The sequence below is a fragment of the Urocitellus parryii genome, chromosome 11 (assembly GCF_045843805.1).
Source record: "Urocitellus parryii isolate mUroPar1 chromosome 11, mUroPar1.hap1, whole genome shotgun sequence".
Lineage (NCBI taxonomy): Eukaryota > Metazoa > Chordata > Mammalia > Rodentia > Sciuridae > Urocitellus > Urocitellus parryii.
Genome location: NC_135541.1, coordinates 62,139,878 through 62,160,527, shown reverse-complemented (window position 1 = coordinate 62,160,527; position 20,650 = coordinate 62,139,878). Strand labels below are relative to the sequence as shown.

General features: G+C 33.4%; 1 protein-coding gene across 5 annotated transcripts in view; it reads right to left on the bottom strand.

Moving 5' to 3' along the window:
- The window catches only part of Adgrl2 (adhesion G protein-coupled receptor L2), a 184,023-nt gene that overhangs the window by 40,072 nt on the left and 123,301 nt on the right, over window positions 1-20,650 (bottom strand). For all 5 annotated transcript variants that reach the window (XM_077791513.1, XM_077791515.1, XM_026405090.2 and 2 more), the window contains exons 4-7: window positions 14,498-14,607; window positions 7,609-8,409; window positions 1,287-1,580; window positions 657-760 (exon numbers count right to left, since the gene is read on the bottom strand). In XM_077791513.1, the coding sequence (XP_077647639.1) occupies window positions 657-760; window positions 1,287-1,580; window positions 7,609-8,409; window positions 14,498-14,607 (1,309 nt within the window). The remainder of the gene's footprint in view (window positions 1-656; window positions 761-1,286; window positions 1,581-7,608; window positions 8,410-14,497; window positions 14,608-20,650) is intronic.

Here is a 20,650-nt window from a genome sequence, read left to right as displayed (position 1 = left end):
TCAACACACAAAAGAAATTATTAACCAGACACTTAAAAGAAACAAAAGTAGAAAAATTTCAACCAGCTCTCATTGCACTGTAACCATTTTAACTTGTTATTTAAAAATCTTCTTCATTCCAATGATCTGGAATTTAAAGAGGAAGGTAATCAGTGTGATACTGAGGTTCATTATCTAGTGTTTATAATTCAGAAAGATGGGTGGAGAAGCAGAAAATGAAAGGGCACTGCCTTACACTGTAGCATTTCAGGTTACTGGTCTCAATACCTTTGAAAGCCATTTTTACTTCCTGTATCATAATAATATGTAATATAAACATCTGTTTGCATTCTGTGAATTCAGCTGCAAACCTAATAATATTGATTTATTAGGCGAATGCATTATTTGTCTTGTGAACATCAAAAGAAAGAGAACAAACTAAATATGAATGGAATTAAACAAGGGCATACTCGTTAAAAGGCTCAGCACAAAAAGCATAATACCTCCAAATATATGTAACTTTCAGTAGTTTACACACATAGTGATACATAAATTTTTGATTTTTTACTGAACAAAGAGCAATGAAGCTGGTTTTAACATACATAACTAAATTATTTATGTTAGAAGTCAAAGCCCTAAATCACCAATGTGTATCATATTAAAACGTTCCAACCCACCTTCTGAGCCAGCTGATTTACCCAGTGTGAGGTACAGTTGCTAAGATCGGGGCCCTTAGGGTTCCATGTTCCAGTGGAAACCATGCAGAGATATGAAGCAGTTCCTACAACAGATGTAGAAAACAACAGGGAAATTGAAACCATTTTTCTGCATGCATTCGGGAAATCGGCTATGATGATCCTAGTCTGTGTGTTAAATTTTGAATAAACACTAATGGGAGAAGTTGACAATAACTGACAAAAAGCAGAGTATAATGCCAATTATAAGCAGTAAATATAAACTTAGCAATAGAAATATCAGACATTTACAGCAAGCAAACAAAAAGCCCTTTGTTTTCTTGGGACTTGTCCAAAGTAATGCTTATGAGAAAGGCAGCTGCACAGGGCTTCACTAGGGTCCTTAGGCAAAGCTTGACCTGGGTTTTGAGAGGCAGAGCCAATTGATAACTGATGTTTACGGTATCAAAATACTAAAGTTATCTATAAATGCTATATTACTAAAGTAACAGAAAAAAAATAAAATCAGCTACTGTAAATATCTCTTCCTTCAAATAAAATCACTTTAGTACAATTTGAAATCTACTTACTAACTTTAGAAACATTTTATGCACGCTGTTTTACAGGAAATACCTCTTGTTCCCTTGGGACACGGGCGCTCAACCATCATTCCCCTTTGTGTCTGAGGCCACTTTATCCCCCTCGCGTCTAATGCTTCGCAGAATCTCTCTGGCAGGGGAAAAATATTTGTTACAGGAGGAATTTTGGTTGTAGAAACTGCTGGAGGTGGTTTTGTTCCCTTGCTTCCTTCCTGGGATCCAGCTACAGTTGTGCTCATGGGGCCTTTCTGTGAAGTAGTGCTTGTGGTTGATACTGTGGTTTTGAACAGCTCAGCTGAAGAAGTTATTGTCACAGCTGTGGTAGGCACTATGGAAAAAAGATGAGTGTATTAATCTCCAACACACCCTTGCACTTGTACACAGGCAGGCATGTGTGAATGTGCACGTGCGCGCGCATACACACACCCACACACACACACACACACACACACACACAAACATGAACACAACCCTACCCGTCCATATGTCCCCAGCACAACCAACAGAATTACTGACAACATCAGTAAGGTGGAAGAAGAAGAAGAAATCCGTTCATTTATTTCAATTTTTTCATATTGTTCGCTAAAAGGTGGTAACCTGGATTTTACTATAGCTTTGCTTGTAAGACTTGGTGCTAGGTTTACTTCTCATTGAGATATTTGATAGTGCAGTTCCAAGTATAACTTCATAATATACCATCTAACAGGAAATGAAGGGTAGTTTATAATGTGGGAAAATTTCTATTCTTATATAAACTTGCACTCTATAAACAAATTCAAAATATCGACAAATGTCTGACAATTATATGTAGTTAAGACAATAAAAAAAGATTTAAAGTCATCCACTCTATATCTTGCAGAGAAATAAATACTGTGACATCTTTTCACCCAGCAGCCATTCTTGCTTGAGAGATTTTTTGAGCATGCCTGATTAGATTCAAACAGAAGATAAGCTTGGCATGCTTGTGCTGTTTTAGTAAGGAAATATCTCAGGCTTTGGCTTCTTTACTTTTGCAAGGTAGGTATGAAGCAGCAGCTACTTCCGGTCAGAAGTGATAATGTGACATCAAGATAAAAGGTTAGATCAAATCATAGCTAATTTGAAACCAACCCTCTAAATCTTATGGACCCTTAAAAGAGAATATAAAAGGAACTACAGCTACACAATTTCAAAGGAGAACATTTCTTTTTTAGTAAAGGCTGTTTTTCGCCTTTTGACATTACTTTCAAACAGTTAAGTCAGCCAGGTTAAAAAACAATGGAGTTCAATGTTTTCTCCATTAATTATCATTTAATTAATTTAAATGAAAACAAAAATCTGTCAGCAAAAATTTGATACTACCATTTAAATTCTGTTAAATGAGATCACACTAAAGTTTTACCAATACGTACTTAATTTTATTTTTATTTTTTATTATTTTTTTTTAATATTTATTTTTTAGTTCTCGGCGGACACAACATCTTTGTTGGTATGTGGTGCTGAGGATCGAACCTGGGCCGCACGCATGCCAAGCGAGCACGCTACCGCTTGAGCCACATCCCCAGCCCCTTAATTTTAAATTAAGAGTACAAAAAGCTAAAAATAGCTATTTAAAAATCATCTTATAAAACATTCATTGTTTCATGTAATGAATGAGAAACAAGATACAATAATACAACTTATTAGAAAAGTTCCTATTATCACTAATATATTTAGTACTTTAAACTGTGATCCACAAATATTATTTAATTCTGACACAATTGGAAGTATACTAAGTTTACCAGAAAAAGTAGTTTGTACATTTTTCCAGCTCTTTACTGATGAACTTCCTGTTATCAATAAATACACATTGTCTTCCTTTTCCCTTCTATCTCAAGAGAAACTTCTTAAGCACATGTTTCATTTCCAGGGCATAATTTATTGACCATATGAAAGATGCCTGTTTACATCACTCAAGCATCATGCCCAGCCAGCTGCTGCAGAAACCTATTCAAACCTGTCTATCTTTCTGTAAAGCACTTCCCTGACATCTTGTTAAACCTCTGTAATTTTCTTTTGATTACAATGCAGCTAGGCTTTCAGTGCTTTCTCAATTAACATTTGTCAAAAGCATCACAATCTTTTGCAGAAGCGTCAAATCACTGCTACGGAATCAAGTCTTAAAGGGGAAACAGGAACCAGAGCAAAAAGAGAAAAGGGCAGAACAAAATGGTTTAGTGTTATACCATCTATGTATTCCTCGACACTGTACTAATTAGTATACATTTAGTCACTGAAATATGCAGAGCAGTGGTTTGTTGGATCACCATCAGTAAAGACTCATAATAACTGAGTCAAGGCAGATAATAAAATGATCTCCATTAAAAGCAAAAAATGTCATGCAACATCCTACAGCCATGTTTCCATGCATTCCTTAGGTCGATAGATTTTCACCTTTTGACCATGAAAAGAAGACTGAAAGGAATCAACACAGTCTTCAAAAGTAAATGAATAAAATATTGGGATTTCATCAAAGTAATCTTTAAATGACAAAACTAAACCCTTTAGAGGCAAAGCTAGTATTCTAGAATTTTCCAAGATTGGAATTTAGTAATACTCAAAGGAAAGAAATTTTTTTAAAAATGTTTTAAGCTAGAAATGCAGCTTCCACAGGTGGAAAAAAAAGTCCCAGAAGGGCATCTGGCAATGATAAAAGTTTACACTTATTCAGCATTTATGTGCCAGATGCTGTGCCAATCACCATTAATGGATCAACAGATCACCTTATTTAATCCCTACCACACCCCCATGAAATAGACACAAAATTATCTTCCTTTCACAGATGTGGAAAGTGAGTGATGGGGAAATTAAATGAATTGTTTATGGTCACATGACAGTCCTCTTAAATTCTTCAATCTTATGTTTCTAAGTAAAAGATTTTCATAGACTCTGAAAAATGTATGGCATCTGTCAAAGAAACTTACCCTTATTTTTTTACACGATTTTGTGTAAATCTCCAAAATAACAATAATTATATAATATATAAATTATAGATATAATATTTGAGAGAAGATAATTTAAAAACTCGAGCAATCAATTTATGAAATTTACATGGCAAAAGGTTTAAAGCTCAAGAATATCCTGTGAGTAGCAGGAAACATGACATTTCACAATAGCATTATAACTCAAATCCAAATCCTTTTGTACAAGGCTGTTTATCATAATACCATATCAAGCATTCGTATGAACTGACTCAGCATTCTGGCCACCCTTTGTCATTTGACTACTGATACCTGAGACACAGTGCTAATGAACACATTTATTTACTTGCCCATGAAGATTTCAACAAACATATAGAATGGCTCAATTTACTATGGTAGTATTTACCAAGAGCTTGTTATTTATTACAAGCTTCTTTCTGTACCAAAGACTTGGAGGAAATACCCATTTCTGCTAAGTTAATATTCCCTTTACCAGGGTCCAACAACTCACCCATTGCTCACTCATTGAATGAATTCCAGCTAGAGTGAGTCTGTAGCCTAGTAAGGCAAAAAATGAGCATGAGAAAATGTTGACCATTTCCTAAGTAATAAAACTGGCTCCCTTGCTGAAAATCCTCCCTCATATCAGGGGAACATTTTACTTCACAGTCTGAAACAAATATTCCACAACTGCCAAAACTCAAGAAAAGATACAATGTTTTGTTAATAATATTGGGGATATCCAATTTGTAGAAAGACGTAAGTAAATAAGAAGCAATTCAAATTAACAAATGGAAGAGTTAAAATAGGACTAGATAGGGTTTTTCCCAAGCTCACTTTAGAGAGAGAGAGAAAGGAAATCAGAGTTTTAGTGAAATGAAGGAAATGAACTATAAAAAGACAAAATAAAGCTAAAAATCAACTTTAAAAATATCAGGATACAAATAATTATGCTTGTACTGTCAGGCATAAAAAGGTTTGGACTAAAAGTGGAGAAAACACTGAAATGGATACACAGCAAAGAGAACGTAATGAAGAAGGAAAGAAATAGATACTTCATATAGCACTTACATCTTGACCACATACATGGTAGCATAATCCACCTCTAGAAGACTTTTAGGTGTGAATTTTAACCAAATTAAGTGAATCAGTGCTTTACTGATGGCAAAGACCTAATTTCTGACTGTTCTGTCTTTTGAGTTTCTTAGATCTTGCTTCCGGAAAGCTGACAGTGGCTTATTGATTTGACCTAAATCTACGGGCCAGAACAGTCCTGCACAGTCCCACCTATGGGCATATAGATAACCCACATCCTGCAAGACAGAGACCGGAATCTCTAAAAGCCTATGAAGAAAAACTATAAGGAAGGAGAAAATAAGAATATGGGTCAAACATCAGCATGAGAAATTTAGGTCAGATAAAATTCTTTATTACTTAGGGTTTAATAAGGGGTCAATATGAATTTTTACATTCTGGGAATACTTAACTATGGTTATTTTGGATGATAAAACACTATTGTGGTAATACAAACTTCCTACACATGTCTAAGCTACTCATTTTCAAAGGTTGCAACTGCTCTTTCCAAAAAAGCATCTAAATTATCAAAGATGTTTTCATCTCAAATGCATCAACGTATTGACTAGAATACATGCCACATGTGGAGAAAGACATGGTTACTCATCCTTGTAAGGATGAAGAAAGTTGTGACAAGTAATGACTCTTGGTTGAACTGAATCTACACTAAACTTTATTCACAATCCTTTGGGTGTTGCCTGATTAGGAATTTGCGGTTGCTAAAGCCTTTTCTTTGCTTTTCTTCTCCTAACAAGGTGAAAAGATTTACTGCCACCCAAGAAAAATGTAACAGTTGTCAGAGTAATGTGGATTACAAAAAGGTTAACACAAGGATCAATACGATTATGGCCCATGCCTAAAGTCTGTCAATGTCTCAAGTTTGCCTTTGAGAAACCTGTAGGATAAAGGAGAAGCACTGGAGTAGCTTTTAGGGAAAACAAAACAAAACTGAAATACTTGAAGCAAACCAAATTGCTTTCAAGAGGAAACAGATATGTATAAATTTTTTAAAAATGACTCACAGCTACTGTCAATAAACATTCCATGCTCTAAAAGAAGATTAAATGACTGAAACTTTAACAATGGACATTACTACTAATATCTTAAATGAAAAAAATCTAAGTCTACATGATTTTAAGAAAAGGGTGCCACACACTAAGTCAATACATCATTATTACTCTTATTTATAAACAAAATGCACATCTTAGAGCTCTATAAATACTCAAATTAGAAACTCAATTACAAAAAGCTGTAACTTGTTTTGAGGTCCTAGCAGTATGACAATATTTAGAACTTATTAATAGCATATCTTAAATGAATGGATATAAGTTTGTAGATGAATACATTTATGCATATTGCATTAACAGAAAAAAAATGTTTCACCTTGTTGAAAAGATTAGTCACTCCAAAACCTTCCAGTCTCTAAAATTTTGAAGCAACTTAATTTGAAAACTCCATTTAAGTCAGTAAATGGAAATTTAATTCACATCTTAAATGCACAAATATCAATGTTCAAGTAGAAAAGACATAATTAGTGCAAGGTTCATAATAATACATTAACAGGTTACTCTTTTATCTTAAGTATGAGGTAATCTTCTTTTAATAAAGAATTCATTTATTTTATACTCAAAAATCTTTCTCATAGAAATGAATTCACTTGATCTGCCAAAATATATTTCCAAAAATGTAGCATTAATTTGTTAAGTAATGCTTGTCCACAAAGACACCCAAAGAGAACACAAATCAAAAAATGCTAACAGATCTCTCATTATAAATCATCACTTGAGATCACTTAATGCTTAGTCCATGTGTGACAGTCATAAAAATATTGATTTTAAACTGTCCTAATGTATCAGGAAATAAAAATGTGTAATTTTACATGATGAACTAGAAAGACGTTTGAGGACTGCCTCTCCCATCCAGAGAACAAGACTCCAAAACTTCAGAACACTTACACCTGGCATTGTACATCAAACCTAGTCGCTCCTCTGGGACTTCCTAACACACATTTCCTTTAACCACTGGCGCCAAGAAGTTAAAAGGTCTGCACACAGAGTATCATCAATTCAGAAGCCAGGTGAGGGAAAAAAGAAGCTAACAGGTTTGTAGCTGGTACTGTATTTTCAGCAATGAAAAACTAAACTGAGTAATGATGCTACAATCTCATAAAGCCAACATTTAAGTGAAGAAACTCAGAAAAGAAAATTGAACCAAATATACCTCCTCATATTCTTTGCTTTAACTATGAGGAGGGGAAGAAAATAAAGGAGAAAATTAATAATAAGTCTTTTACTAGTAAGTTGCTTATGAAAAACATAAGCATTAACAAGTAAGCATTCTTACCTTGGGCAGGATCAGGTGGACCAAACTCCAGAGAGTATCGTAAAATAAAGTTATTGTTCCACACGTAGAGTTGGTTGTCTCTTGGATTGTAATCCACCGCAGCAATGTACTGGTACTGGTTGGGAAAGGGAACATCTACATATTCTCCTCGGTTTAATCGGGTGTTGTAGATGTAATCGATTGCATTCTTGCCTGTTTCACTTTCATTGTCTTGATAAACTGACCTGACCACATAAAGGACTCCACATATCATAAAAGCATTTGATGCGGCACGTTTGTCATATACAGTCTCCCAGGTTGCTTCAAATCGAAGAGTGTATGGATTCAGCTGACTAATGACTATCATTCCATTGTTCTGTTCAGTGGCATAAATGACCCACAAGCCATTCTCATCAACTGCTAGGTCGATATCCGTCTTTCCTCCCCATCGGTATGGAGAGGTATCATGGTAGTTGGCATAGTTAATTATGGCCTCTCCGCTCTTAATTCTAGTCCTCAAGTCAAATTTCACAATATTCCTTGTTCTTTCTTTGTTAAAGAAGACAGCACCATCATATACCACAAATCCAGTACCATCTACTCGATTTGGAAGTTTATATGTTGTTGTTTGGCGACTGTTTTGGAAATCTTCTAAAGAAGCATACTCTATTAAAGTATCAGTGCGGTAGGGAGTCCAGGGCATGAAATAAATTTTATCTGCAGCCTGAAGAGGGTCCTTGCACCAAGCACCTGCCTTTTGTTCAGCTTCATATATACATGGGGAGTCCACAATTGCTTTCAAGGTCCCAGGGCACACAAAAACTAACAGTCACAGAGAAAAGACAAGAATTAAGCCAAGTTAAAAAAAAAAATTACACAGGTAATCACAAAGTTCTATTGATCACAAAACAAAAAAGAAAAATTTGTTTTATTAGCATTTAATTTTACCAAACTTTAAACTTAAAACAAGCACTACCATTCTTTTCTGAAGTGACCATAATCGAATACCATCCCACAAAGTGGTCAGGGTTTATTTTCACAAACACAAACCTATGTGTAAGATCATTCATAATTGAACTGAGAATTTAAGTTTTGGGTGGGTTTTTGCCTTATAATTTGGTAATAAATGGTTTAAAACTTTGAGCTTATGCATCAAATATTTTATTCCAAACATTATACTCTCCAACCCCTTGCCCACCTATAAGCCCCCCAAAGTAAAACTACAAAATAAGAGAAATAAAACAGAAAACCCATTGTGAAGACTTATTTAGAACTTTTACAAAAGTTAAAGGTGCTTTGACTTAAGGAACATAAATATTCGGAAAATGCAATTAGGAGCAGAGAAAAGTAAATATAAGGAAAGCAGTGATGAACGACCAGGAGACCCTGTAACCATGGCATGCTATGAGAGGGTTCTGGAAGCCAGGCAAGATGACACTTCAATAACAAGAAAATATCCAAGGGTGTTGGGAAAAGAGACAAAAAGAAACAGAGAAAGGGCAGCTGCCCCTCGCCGACTTCAGAACTTTTACCCCATCACCAGATTTAGCAGTCACATAATTTCATTGTAAACAGTCGACTTCTTTATGAGGTGCATTTATGAGATCCTGCTGATTATTTTAATGTAGGAAGGTCGTGGGAGAGGGGAGGGAGGAGGTTAACATCCATAAGGCACATAACAGGGAGCTGGGGTTCAGACTGTATACGTTATTTACCTTTTTGCTCCACTTCTATTTTAAGCATCGGAAGAAAAATAAAAAAAGGTGCAAGGAAAAAAGAAAGAAGATTAAAATAAATTGACTATTAGTCTAAGACTGAATTCGTAATAGATGCTAAATATAGGAAGAATAAGTTGTTGTACTACTTTGGATAAAGAGAAACACACACAGGAAAACCTAGCAGGAGAAAGATTCTAAAGTTACATAAGAGAACATGGATCAATCATTTTAGTAGATTAAGGAGGCAATACAAATATGCTGGCATGTTGCTTCACTTAGTGTACCTGAATAAATAATGAAACTCTTCACTAATGCAAGCTATACATACTCTTGCCTCTCCAAAGTCACTCAGCATTCTTATTAAGATTTTCTTTACATATGTACGCTATCGACATAAATGCATGCACAGGTGTACCATCCCCATTTATCTTACGTGAACTCAATTATTAAAATGACTAAAATTATACAACAACAGGAAAATACATTTATAAAATGCCATTTTGATTTTGAATTTTAGATCAAATTTAATAAATAATGATATGGTAACATTTTATTCAAAGATATTTATATAAGAAATACATAATTATGTACCTCAGTACATATTTCAATTGTTTTTCTATTATCTTCTACTCCTAGAAAAATTAATCATAAACATAAGAAAGATGCCTCCTTTTCAGGAATATTATCAATCTCCCCTCAGCCCCAATAGGGATTGTGAAGGGTGAGGTAAGCTAGTACCTTCTTACCCATTAAGGATTAGTAAAATTATGTATTTAGGTATATAGACTTTATATTACAAAATTCTTACTGAATTTTCTATATCACAGATATATCAAACTTGTACTACTAAGTCTATAAAAAAAGTAAGCAAAATACATACAAGGGAAAAGCAAGCACAGTAGGCAAGGAGAAAAAGGAAGAAAGAATTATGGTTAGCTTATTATGACATTTTCCACTTTCATTAATTTACACAGAAAGCAAGCCAGCATGCAACGACAATCATACCAAGCATTCAAAGCAAATACCTTGACTCCACAGACCCCATAAAAGGTAAATGCTTTCATAAAACAAACCTGATTAGTATAGTTATATGAGGTTGAAAAAAAAATAAAAGAAACAAAACCCCTACAAATTTAAAGAAGTGGATTATATACTTAGGAAGGGTGCTATATAAGATCCTTGTTGGTAAATAGTGCTCTAATAACTAGAAACCATAAAGTACTATTTTAAATGTATGTAGGCTTTGAAGTATGTTGCCTGAACTTCATAAAAATGACTAGACTGATGCCTATGTTTCTCCCTCTTCCCATGCTAAAATGCATTAGGGTGTGCTAATACTACATCTCCAAACTGATTACTCAAAGAAAGTGTAGTATTATATTAAGTGTTCTTGATTTATTTTTTTAAATTATAATTATTTGTTAGGATTAAATTTGAACTTTTTAAATACCTTTGGGAGAAACATATCACACAAACATTTGTGCCACAGAAACAGCATATAAATTTCTACGTTAAGTCACAACTTCCCCTAACCAATTTGGTCTTAAATTTAACCACTTTCAGGAAACATACTTTTTCTATAATGTGTGATTCTGACTACATCTGGTACACAGGAGAGATTCAGTGTTGCTGTCTTGGAAACAATACTTGTTTATAAACCACCTGTCCTAAAATGGTTCTACAGTGAAGAGCAAAAATATACCTGCTTAGAATCATTAATAAAAGGGCATGGTAGAAAAATGGTAAGAGAAATCATCAGTGTTGTGAATTCTCAGAATATATTTATACACAGCTGTGTTTTTATTCCTAAGGAAAGGAAGAGTTTACTAAAATAAATCAATTAATTTTATTCATTTGATACATTTTATTAAAATGACAGTGTAGTTACTGAGAAAAATATCATACAGAGAAATCTTAATTTACTTGTGATATAACTACTATCATTTATTTGAAAGGAAAAGAAAATGGATATGAATTGTCTTCAATTTACAGCTCTGGTGAAAACTGGGAAATAACATCCAAATGTAATAATAAAAAAATAACTTTGGATGATTAACGAATCATGTAAGATATAAAATTTTAAAACAAAAGACAATTCCTACATAATGATTTTTATGAAAACCCAAAGGATAGATATGTTGAATCAGCCAAGTCTATCAACCAGAATATAAAAATAATAAAATTAATGAAATCAGCAATCTTTATCACATGCCATATACTGAAACTTGTCTTAAGAGGCTCTACTAATTAATTCATAATGATACATTTACTTTTCTATAGACCAAACACACAAGTACATGATCCACTGACATCTCAGTGGAGGACTACACAGATACACAAGACAAGAATTTACCCAAACTAACTGTAGCCTACATACTCTGTATCTGAAGTGACACACTATTTCATTTTGAACAATCTCACACTTATTTATTAGTAATGATTAGTCAATAGTAAAGCTATTGTCATTCTCATTAAATATATCTCGTATCTAACATGGCATCATTATCATGTACAATGGAAATTTGAAAAAAGAGGGTACCCAAATGAAAAACAGATACTACCCATAGGATGCAAAATCCCAAACTGCTTACTCTCCTTTATCCTCCAAGATCCTGGAACTTCTTTTAAATACACATATATGCAATTTGTAACAGTTGGTCAACAACAAAGAATGCCTTATATACATGCATTGTTGGTGCAAAGGTTATCTGGGCAAGTACCAAAGTCACATATTATACATGTGCCTGTTTATAAACAAATTAAAATGAACAAAAACAACAGTATTTCTAATGCTATCTGATGAGCAAATTTATTGTGAATTTTTCATAAGTCATGAAAAATTTCTGAAATTGATTTTTGCTAGAAGGAAACAGTTTGGGTATAAGGTCCTGGAGGATACGTTTTAGCAGAAACTGGCATAAAGCCAAGTGAAAACAAAAGGGAATAAATGTGATATGATTTCACAAGTAAGTGTGAAATGGGGATGTAAGTTTTTCAAAATACAAATACACTTTTTAAAACAATGAGAAAATAAAAGCTAGATGCTTAAAATAAAAGGAGGTATGAGCAATGGATATAATAGCACAACATCCCTCCCTGCCAACAAAGGGAACAAAGCACAAAAAATAAATAAGTAAATAAATGGAGAGGAAACCAAGAAAGAAATATGGAAACACATGGTCCTATATAAGAATTAGAATAATCTAAAAAGACCTCTTGAATTTAAATAGTAGTTAAGTTCACATAATTTATAGTGTGTCACTACTGTACGGTATATAGGAATTGTAATTACTTCTATTCTTTAGCAAGGAGTGCTTTAAAATAAAAAGCCATAGACTTATTGCTGCCTCGTGCAACATCTAGAAAAGTAACAGCAAATTATTTACTGTGTTTCTTTTCATTTTAAATGACAAAAACTAAAAAGAACAAATACTTCTCTGAATATAGCTATTTGCAAGTTTAGTGCACAATGTACAATACTTCTGGAGAACTGAAAAAGTAAAATTTTGAAAGTTAGATGTTCCAGAAGATATCCACATTTTCCTTTCTTTAACAGCGCAAGAAATTACTTAAGAGTCTGAAAATAATATTTGCTTAACACTGTTCTTGGTCTATAGACTAGATAACAGGAACTGGTTCCAGAAAGACACAATTCTTGGCAGCTCTGACTGATTCCACTGTTTGGGAATGGATGCTGTATTCCTTCTCTAATTTGAGGACAGAAACCATGCTGAATTCAAGTGAAAGGGACTTTATGGAACAAAATTTTGGTTAGCTCAAAAGAATACAATGTTCCTCTAGTGGCACAGGAGAATGATTATATAAGCCACCAACACTACACACTGGAGAAATGATATAGAGATCAGTGCACTCAGTAGGCTTCCAATCCTACAAATGGTATAGAAAATACTGAAAACATAAAAAAAAAAAAAAAAAGCATCCATTTCACAGTAACACAGGAACACAGAGCAGGGATGAAAAGAAAAGATAATCTGTGTTTGGCCTTTAAATGATATCACAAAATGCCAATTTATCAAAACTGGCAGAGAGGACAGAGAGAGTGCCTTATATGTGTAAGGATGTGTTACCAACACATTAGACACAGCATACCTATCTGGGTTGTTTTTGGTTTGCTTTTTTTCCTTTGAGACAGGGTCTCACTGTTACTCAGCATAGACTCAAACACCTGGCCTCAGGTGAGCCTCCTGCTTTAGACTCCCCAGAAGCAAGAACTACAGGCATGCCACCACATCTGGCTGCAAATTTGTTTTTGTTTTGTACTTTTTTTTTTAAATGGGAGAAAATGTGTAAAAACTTTCTCCAATCAGTAAAAGTTCTCCTGTAACACTTTTAATTCAAATACTTGTGAACTAATAATGACATGACTCACCCCTTTTCACCTTTCCCAATTTAAAAAGTAAATAGACAACTCTATCAAACTAGCTTGTGAAAATCGGGAAATATATTTTAAACTTTTAAGTTGTCTAATATGTTGTTTTTTTTCTTCCCCCTACTGAAAGTGTAGGAATATTTGAAGGAAAACTATACAGCATTAAAGTATAAATAAGCCAAAGCCTATTGAAAAAATTTGTTTTTCAATTGAATTTCAAATATGCCTCTGTAGGATTTTAAATATGATGCTATAAAATTAAAATATGTACAAGATTTTGTTTGATTCATTTTTTTAAACATAAGATTTCATCACTGAATCTAGTAAAGAAATGCTCCCTTCAAGGACATGAATCAAAAAGGGTAACACTTGCCTCAGTTTCTGCAAGGGTAGCTTTTACAAAGTTACCACGACAGCAGGTAGCCATTCAAGTAGCTCAAGATTAAAACTGAAGTCAATTCCTCCTTTAGAAAACCATGAGCCAAACCAATTTGTCAGCAACTGGTATTGGGCAAAAGTACAGATTTCTATCTGCCCTATTGAATAGCTAATTCAAGTTTGTTTTCTGGAAAAACACTAGCCTTAAAAGCCAAACACTTAAGAACACAGACAGACACTTGGCCAGCATCACACTATGGCTTCCTTCCACACTTCATGAAGCTAATTGGAGTCCCGAGTCTGTTAGTGCTCTGCATGCATAATGGTTTTGTAGGCCATAAACATATGCTGCTTTCACATGTGTAGTCTTTCAGCATCAACGAAGAATGCCAGGGAAAGTGAAAAATATAAATTTCATACTTACTGTAAGGAACACATTCATATTGGACTTCAAGATATTTGTATGTCCCAGGACATGGATCAGGAAATACATCTGACCCAGTAACTACTATACATTGTGTTCGATTGTTGCACCTGGAAAACAGAATGAATCAAACTTGTGTGACATATTTGTTTGATTGCTTTTACATATGAAATATTAATGTAGAACCAATTTGTATTTTCTTTAAGAAACCAGAAGCATAAAACAACAATTCAAGTGGCATTAGGTTGTGCTACATTATTAAATAATTAAAGAAGTTATATTTCCTTTAACTTTGTGAGCTACAAAGTTAGATTAGGTTACACTAAATTTTAACTATAAGCAAAATACAGCTCATAGTTCTCCATTATTACAATATTATACATTTTAATTTGAATCTTTTGACATATTCAACATGTACTAGGGGAGAAAAAGAGCTTACCAGGATACCTGCTGATATACTTAATAATTAAAATTGCAAATAATAATAATAATAACACTATGACCAGAAACATGTAATTATAAATTGAATAGCTAAGATGGAAGTTTTAATAATATAAAAACAATGTTAAAGCATCCTCAAATCCAGTTTTGTGTTCAATATTATATTACAGGCACTGTCTACACTCTTGAATACCAAGCTAGGAAATCTCACCTTACATATGATGGCCTGCATACATGACAGAATCCTTTTAAAGCCTTTAGCACATACTAAATATCTAAGCATCATTGTTACCTTCATAGATCAATGTGCTCACACTATTAATGATAGGACAATGTACCTTGGTTCTTCTAAACATTAAAAAGAATGTCAGTAACATAAAGCATAAAGTGTCCTACATATAATTCTACAGAATTTTCTTTGGTTGTCACTTTCATCATCAAAAGTCGTAGAATTGAGTCAGAATTCTAGGCAAGATATTTAAATTCTATAAACTGGTCCAGATGTTCTTTTTATAAGCTTGGTAAAGGCAAGAACTATTTCTTTTATAATTTAATTTGATTACAACCCCATAGAATGTAATGTTTGCAGGAGTTTTATTGTGTTTTCTGATCTTATATGCATTAAAAAGGCAAAGCAAGCAGAACAACAGCATTATAACAAAATTTATTTAACAATTTGAATGCCAAATATTCTATAGTGCATAAAATAACCAAACTACAAAATAACACTACAAAGAATTCTGAAGAGGTGGCCCCATTTCTAGCACAACTAACCAAACGGCAGTAGAAGCAGAATCACGTTAAGAGGGTGGATATGTTAACTCATGCACCTTGATGTCATCAACCCAGAACCAAGTTGCTTCTCTTTTGAAGACAGAAAAAATGTGAAAACATTTACAAGAATAAATAAGCACACTTCATAATTCAAAATATACTATAGCAAACTTCAAATGAATCATAAATGTTAAATAAATGACAGTGAATATTGCTTGTACAAATATTAAAAATAATGATTAGCTTTCCTCTTGATTACTCTATAATACAGTGTGGCACTCATTTTCAAAACACACACAACTGTAATGTTTAAGAACATGGACGATATACATGGTGTACTGTCAGTCTTTTACAATATTGTGTTTTTTTCTCTTTATGTTTCTCTTAAATTTGTTTACTAATTTGAAGACGTTTGCCAGTGGTTCACCATTTATTCTAAATGAATTAATTTTACATGAGATATTAAAAATTGTGCTCTATATGTATAACATGAATTGTAAGGCATTCTGCTGTAATATATTTTGAAAATTAGTAAAAAATCTACATGAATCACAAAACCTATTGTATATCCTGAAATTTAAAGAGCATGTGGATTTAGGATTTCTCTCGCTCAATATCTAACGTTTCAATCAGTACAAAAACAGAATTCTGATGTTACATTTTTCTTCTTTCTTATATTGTACAACAAGAAGAGGTCTCACCACTTTTTTAAAGATGTTTGATCTCCCAGGAATCTTCTTCAATCAGTAACCTGATCATCATCAAAAACTAATGTCCTTTTATTCCCTTTCTTGTGTTTATTCATACCTATAGGGATCCTCACGTGATCTCATGTTCACATCTCTCAGATATGAGGAATATAAACTTCTGTATGTCAGCTATTCCTTTCATATACTCCCTCAGTATACATTTCATAACCATTCAATCAAATTCTGCTGTTTCAAATAACTTTAAAATACTATCATTGGGCCTGGGGCTATGGCTCAGTGCTAGTGTGCTTACCTAGTATGCATAAGGCGCTGAGTTCAATCCTCAGCACCACATAAAAATAAATAAATACAATAAAGTTATTGTGTCCAACTACAACTAAAAATAGATATTTTTAAAAATCACTCATTGTAGAAATTGCATAAAGTAACAATTCTACTAATGGACAAACTTGTTGTATACTTCATTACCCTTCCTTTCTCTCATATCACCAAAGTATGAGTAGGGAAAAGAGAAAAGGGCTTGTCTTCAAGATTGAAATCGATGAAGGAGAAAAAGGAAGTACACCTCAAAGATTTGAGAATCTATATCACCTTCCAAAAAATAAATATAAAATAAAGAATACATTGTAGAGTACCAAATTTTCCCCATGATCAATCAGATGAATAAATATGACTTCGATATGGAATTAGAAACCTTTTATATTCTATTTCTCAATGTCACAGTACATTTTTCAAGAAGTAAATAAGGCAGAAGCAATGCAGCTTCTCATACAATTTTGACAGAACGAGGACCAATACCATAAAATGAAAAATAACTGCCCATATATAATCTTTCCCGAACAATTCTGCATTAATCATCTTACCACAATTATGACTTAAAATTAATGTCAAAGGTGATTATGATAGTTTATGCCAACCCCATTATTTTTATTCTTTAATCTCATTGTACAAAGCATTCACTTTAATGCAGTAAATAATGTTAGCTCTGTGTCTGTTTTCTTAAGTGAAACTGAAGGGAAGAAAACTTAATGTAGTTCCTGCAAATAAAATTACATAGATTTCTAGAATTCACAGTCTTTAGTGATATTAAAAATGTCATTTTACATTTGAAAATTCACAATATAGAAATATGAAGTATGAGAAATTAATCTTGAGGAAAAACTGGGAATTTTAGGACTGAAATAATAAAGAGTAAACAAGAAAAAGGAACTCAACTGTAAAAAGAATAAGAAAACCAGAGCCATGCTTACCAGTACCTTTGTGCATGGAAATGAAACTAAGCTTTTAGAGAACCAAATTGTGAAAATAAAAATACAGACCATTTATTCCTTTGTGAATGAAGGAAATGGCCTTAAATTCTCCAATCAGAGTAAATTTGGAAACAGGAGGGGGGAAGAAATACCCAATATAATCTGTTAATGCTAAGAAAAATCTAAAAGTTCATTGACTGATAAACTGTTAGAAAGATTATAAAACTATCAATTGCTATCATTTCAAAAAATGGAGAAAAAGAAAGCAATTTCTTAGCCACAAAAGCAAAGTAAATTTCCACCAAGGGCTCAGCTTTAAGTTTTCATTCTATTTTAAATAAGATAAAGAGGCACACTAAGCCAAGAAAGGAAATGCATTCGGTGGTTTGCATTCTTAGTGCATAGTTTCTGGTGTGAATTTCTCCCTCTTCCCCCACATAAAAAGATTTTGTTATCAATAAATTTATCATTGTATTAGCAATTAAAATATCAGTATTCTCTAGAATACCATGTGGATTTGTTACTATGTTGAGAACCCACACTTTTCTAAGATGTTAAGCATGAAAATTGAGTATAAATGAGTACAAGGCAGAAGAGAAAGAACAAGGATTTTAAAACTGATAAACCACTGGTCACAATTCAAAGAAACTGCAACTATAGTTCATCATAAAATAGTGGATACTAGACATGTTTTAAACATTTCAACTTTCAAATAACTGTTTTTGTTGTTGTTGTTATTTTGTATTTATAAACTTCACAGCTGAGTTGGGGTAGTTAAAACCATAGTGTTTTGCAAAGTGTGGTCTTCAAACCAGAATCAATTTGGGAGATTGTTAGAAATGCAAATTATCAGACCCATCCAGAAATACCAGCTTTCAGAAAGCCTGGGATTAGGTACCTAGTAATGGCAGTATTAAGGTTCTGATGGTGATTCTGAAGTTTGCTCAGATGATTGATTGAGAACTACTAACATAAAACATGATAGCTTTAGATGCTGTATTTAAAAATAAATTCATTGGATTAAAAAAATGTGGCATTTATACACAATGGACTACTACGCAGCACTAAAAGATGACAAAATCATGGAATTTGTAGGGAAATGGATGGCACTAGAGCAGATTATGCTAAGTGAAGCTAGCCAATCCCTAAAAAACAAATGCCAAATGTCTTCTTTGATATAATGAGAGCAACTAAGAACAGAGCAGGGAGGAAGAGCAAGAGGAAAAGATTAACATTAAACAGAGACATGAGGTGGGAGGGAAAGGGAGAGAAAAGGGAAATTGCATGGAAATGGAAGGAGACCCTCAATGATATATAAAATTACATATAAGAGGTTGTGAGGGGAATGGGGGAAAAAAAACAAGGAGAGAAATGAATTACAGTAGATGGGGTAGAGAGAGAAGATGGGAGGGGAGGGGAGGGGGGATAGTACAGGATAGGAAAGGTAGCAGAATACAACAGTTAACAATATGGCATTACGTAAAAATGTGGATGTGTAACCGATGTGATTCTGCAATCTTTGTAATGTTTTGAACAACCAATAAAATAAAATAAATAAAATAAATAAAAATAAATTCATATGGTTACATATGCTTGAGCTCTATAAAACTAAATACCTGTCAAATAGAAAACAAGTTATGAGTTCAAATGAAGCAAGAGTATGTAACAAAATTTACAACAGTGTGTTCTTTCTAATTTTAAACATAGGAATTAAGGGTTTTAGTTGTTCTGATTTTAAATAAACCATCTAATTATTTGTCAATTCCTGACATGGAAAGTCAAAAAAAGTACCATATCTAAGTACATGCATATATCACATATACACCCTTTTTAACAGATAAGAGGAAAAGTATAATCCTTTCCTAAAAATGTACTAGCTAATGAAAATCTCCAACATTACCTGGATTGAATGTTTGACAATCTATAAAAATAAACTATGTTCCATAGGAAGAAGACACAATTTAAAACAAAATATGATCCATTGTAGTCACTGCTAATTTTTCTATACTTAATCTTTGAATTGCATATTCAAATATTTATGAGTGGCTCAAATCTAAGTCAATAAAAATAACTGTTTTTAGAGAGAAATCAAGGGCATAATAGCAGGGCTTACAAATATCTAATCAATATCAGGGGTATAATTCATGATTTGATACTACCTAGAAGGTAAATCTAGAAGTATAACTTAGTCCCAAATTCAACACATTTGATCATTTTTAATATTTCTCTAGAGCCATTTCTAAAACCAAACATCAAAGAGTCAAGAAAATAACCATATATGTGATAAAATAAAAAAAAATTTGATCATGAATCAAGAGTGGATAGGTGAATTGTGTAAATGTATTATTTCCTTTCTCTGTCAAATTTTAAGTTTTAGAGACTTGCTGATGAGTCTCCTTTATGTTATTTTCATTGTTTGGGGCTGTTTTATGTTTGTTTTCTTCCCCCGCTCTGTTTTTAAATGTGGATTTCATTGAGTTGATCTTTTGACAATCTGCAACCTAGATAATTTGTACATTTAAAGTTTTAATAAACTTGAAATTAGAAAAACAAAAGATTTTCTCCTCTACCTTGCTCACAATTATAAAGACTACATATAGTCCCTGCTATTGTTTAGATATGAGGTGTCTCCAAAACTCTCTTGTGTTAATGCAGTAATGTTCACGGGTGGAATGTTTGTATTGTGAGAGCTGTGACCTAATCAGTCCATCCTAGTTTGAATGGACTGACTATGGTGGTAGCTGTAGATAGGTGGGGGCATGGCTAAAGGAGGTGGATCACTGGCGGCATGCAAGAATTCAAGGCCCTTTCCACTCTCTCTGTTTCCTGTCTAGCATGAGGCGAGTAGCTTTCCTACTCCATACCCTCTGCCACAATGTTCTTCCCTACTTCAGACCCAAAGCAATGAGGTTGGCTCCATGGTGGACTGATCCTCAAAAAGCAATAGCCCAAAATAAACTTTTCCTCCTTTAAGTTCT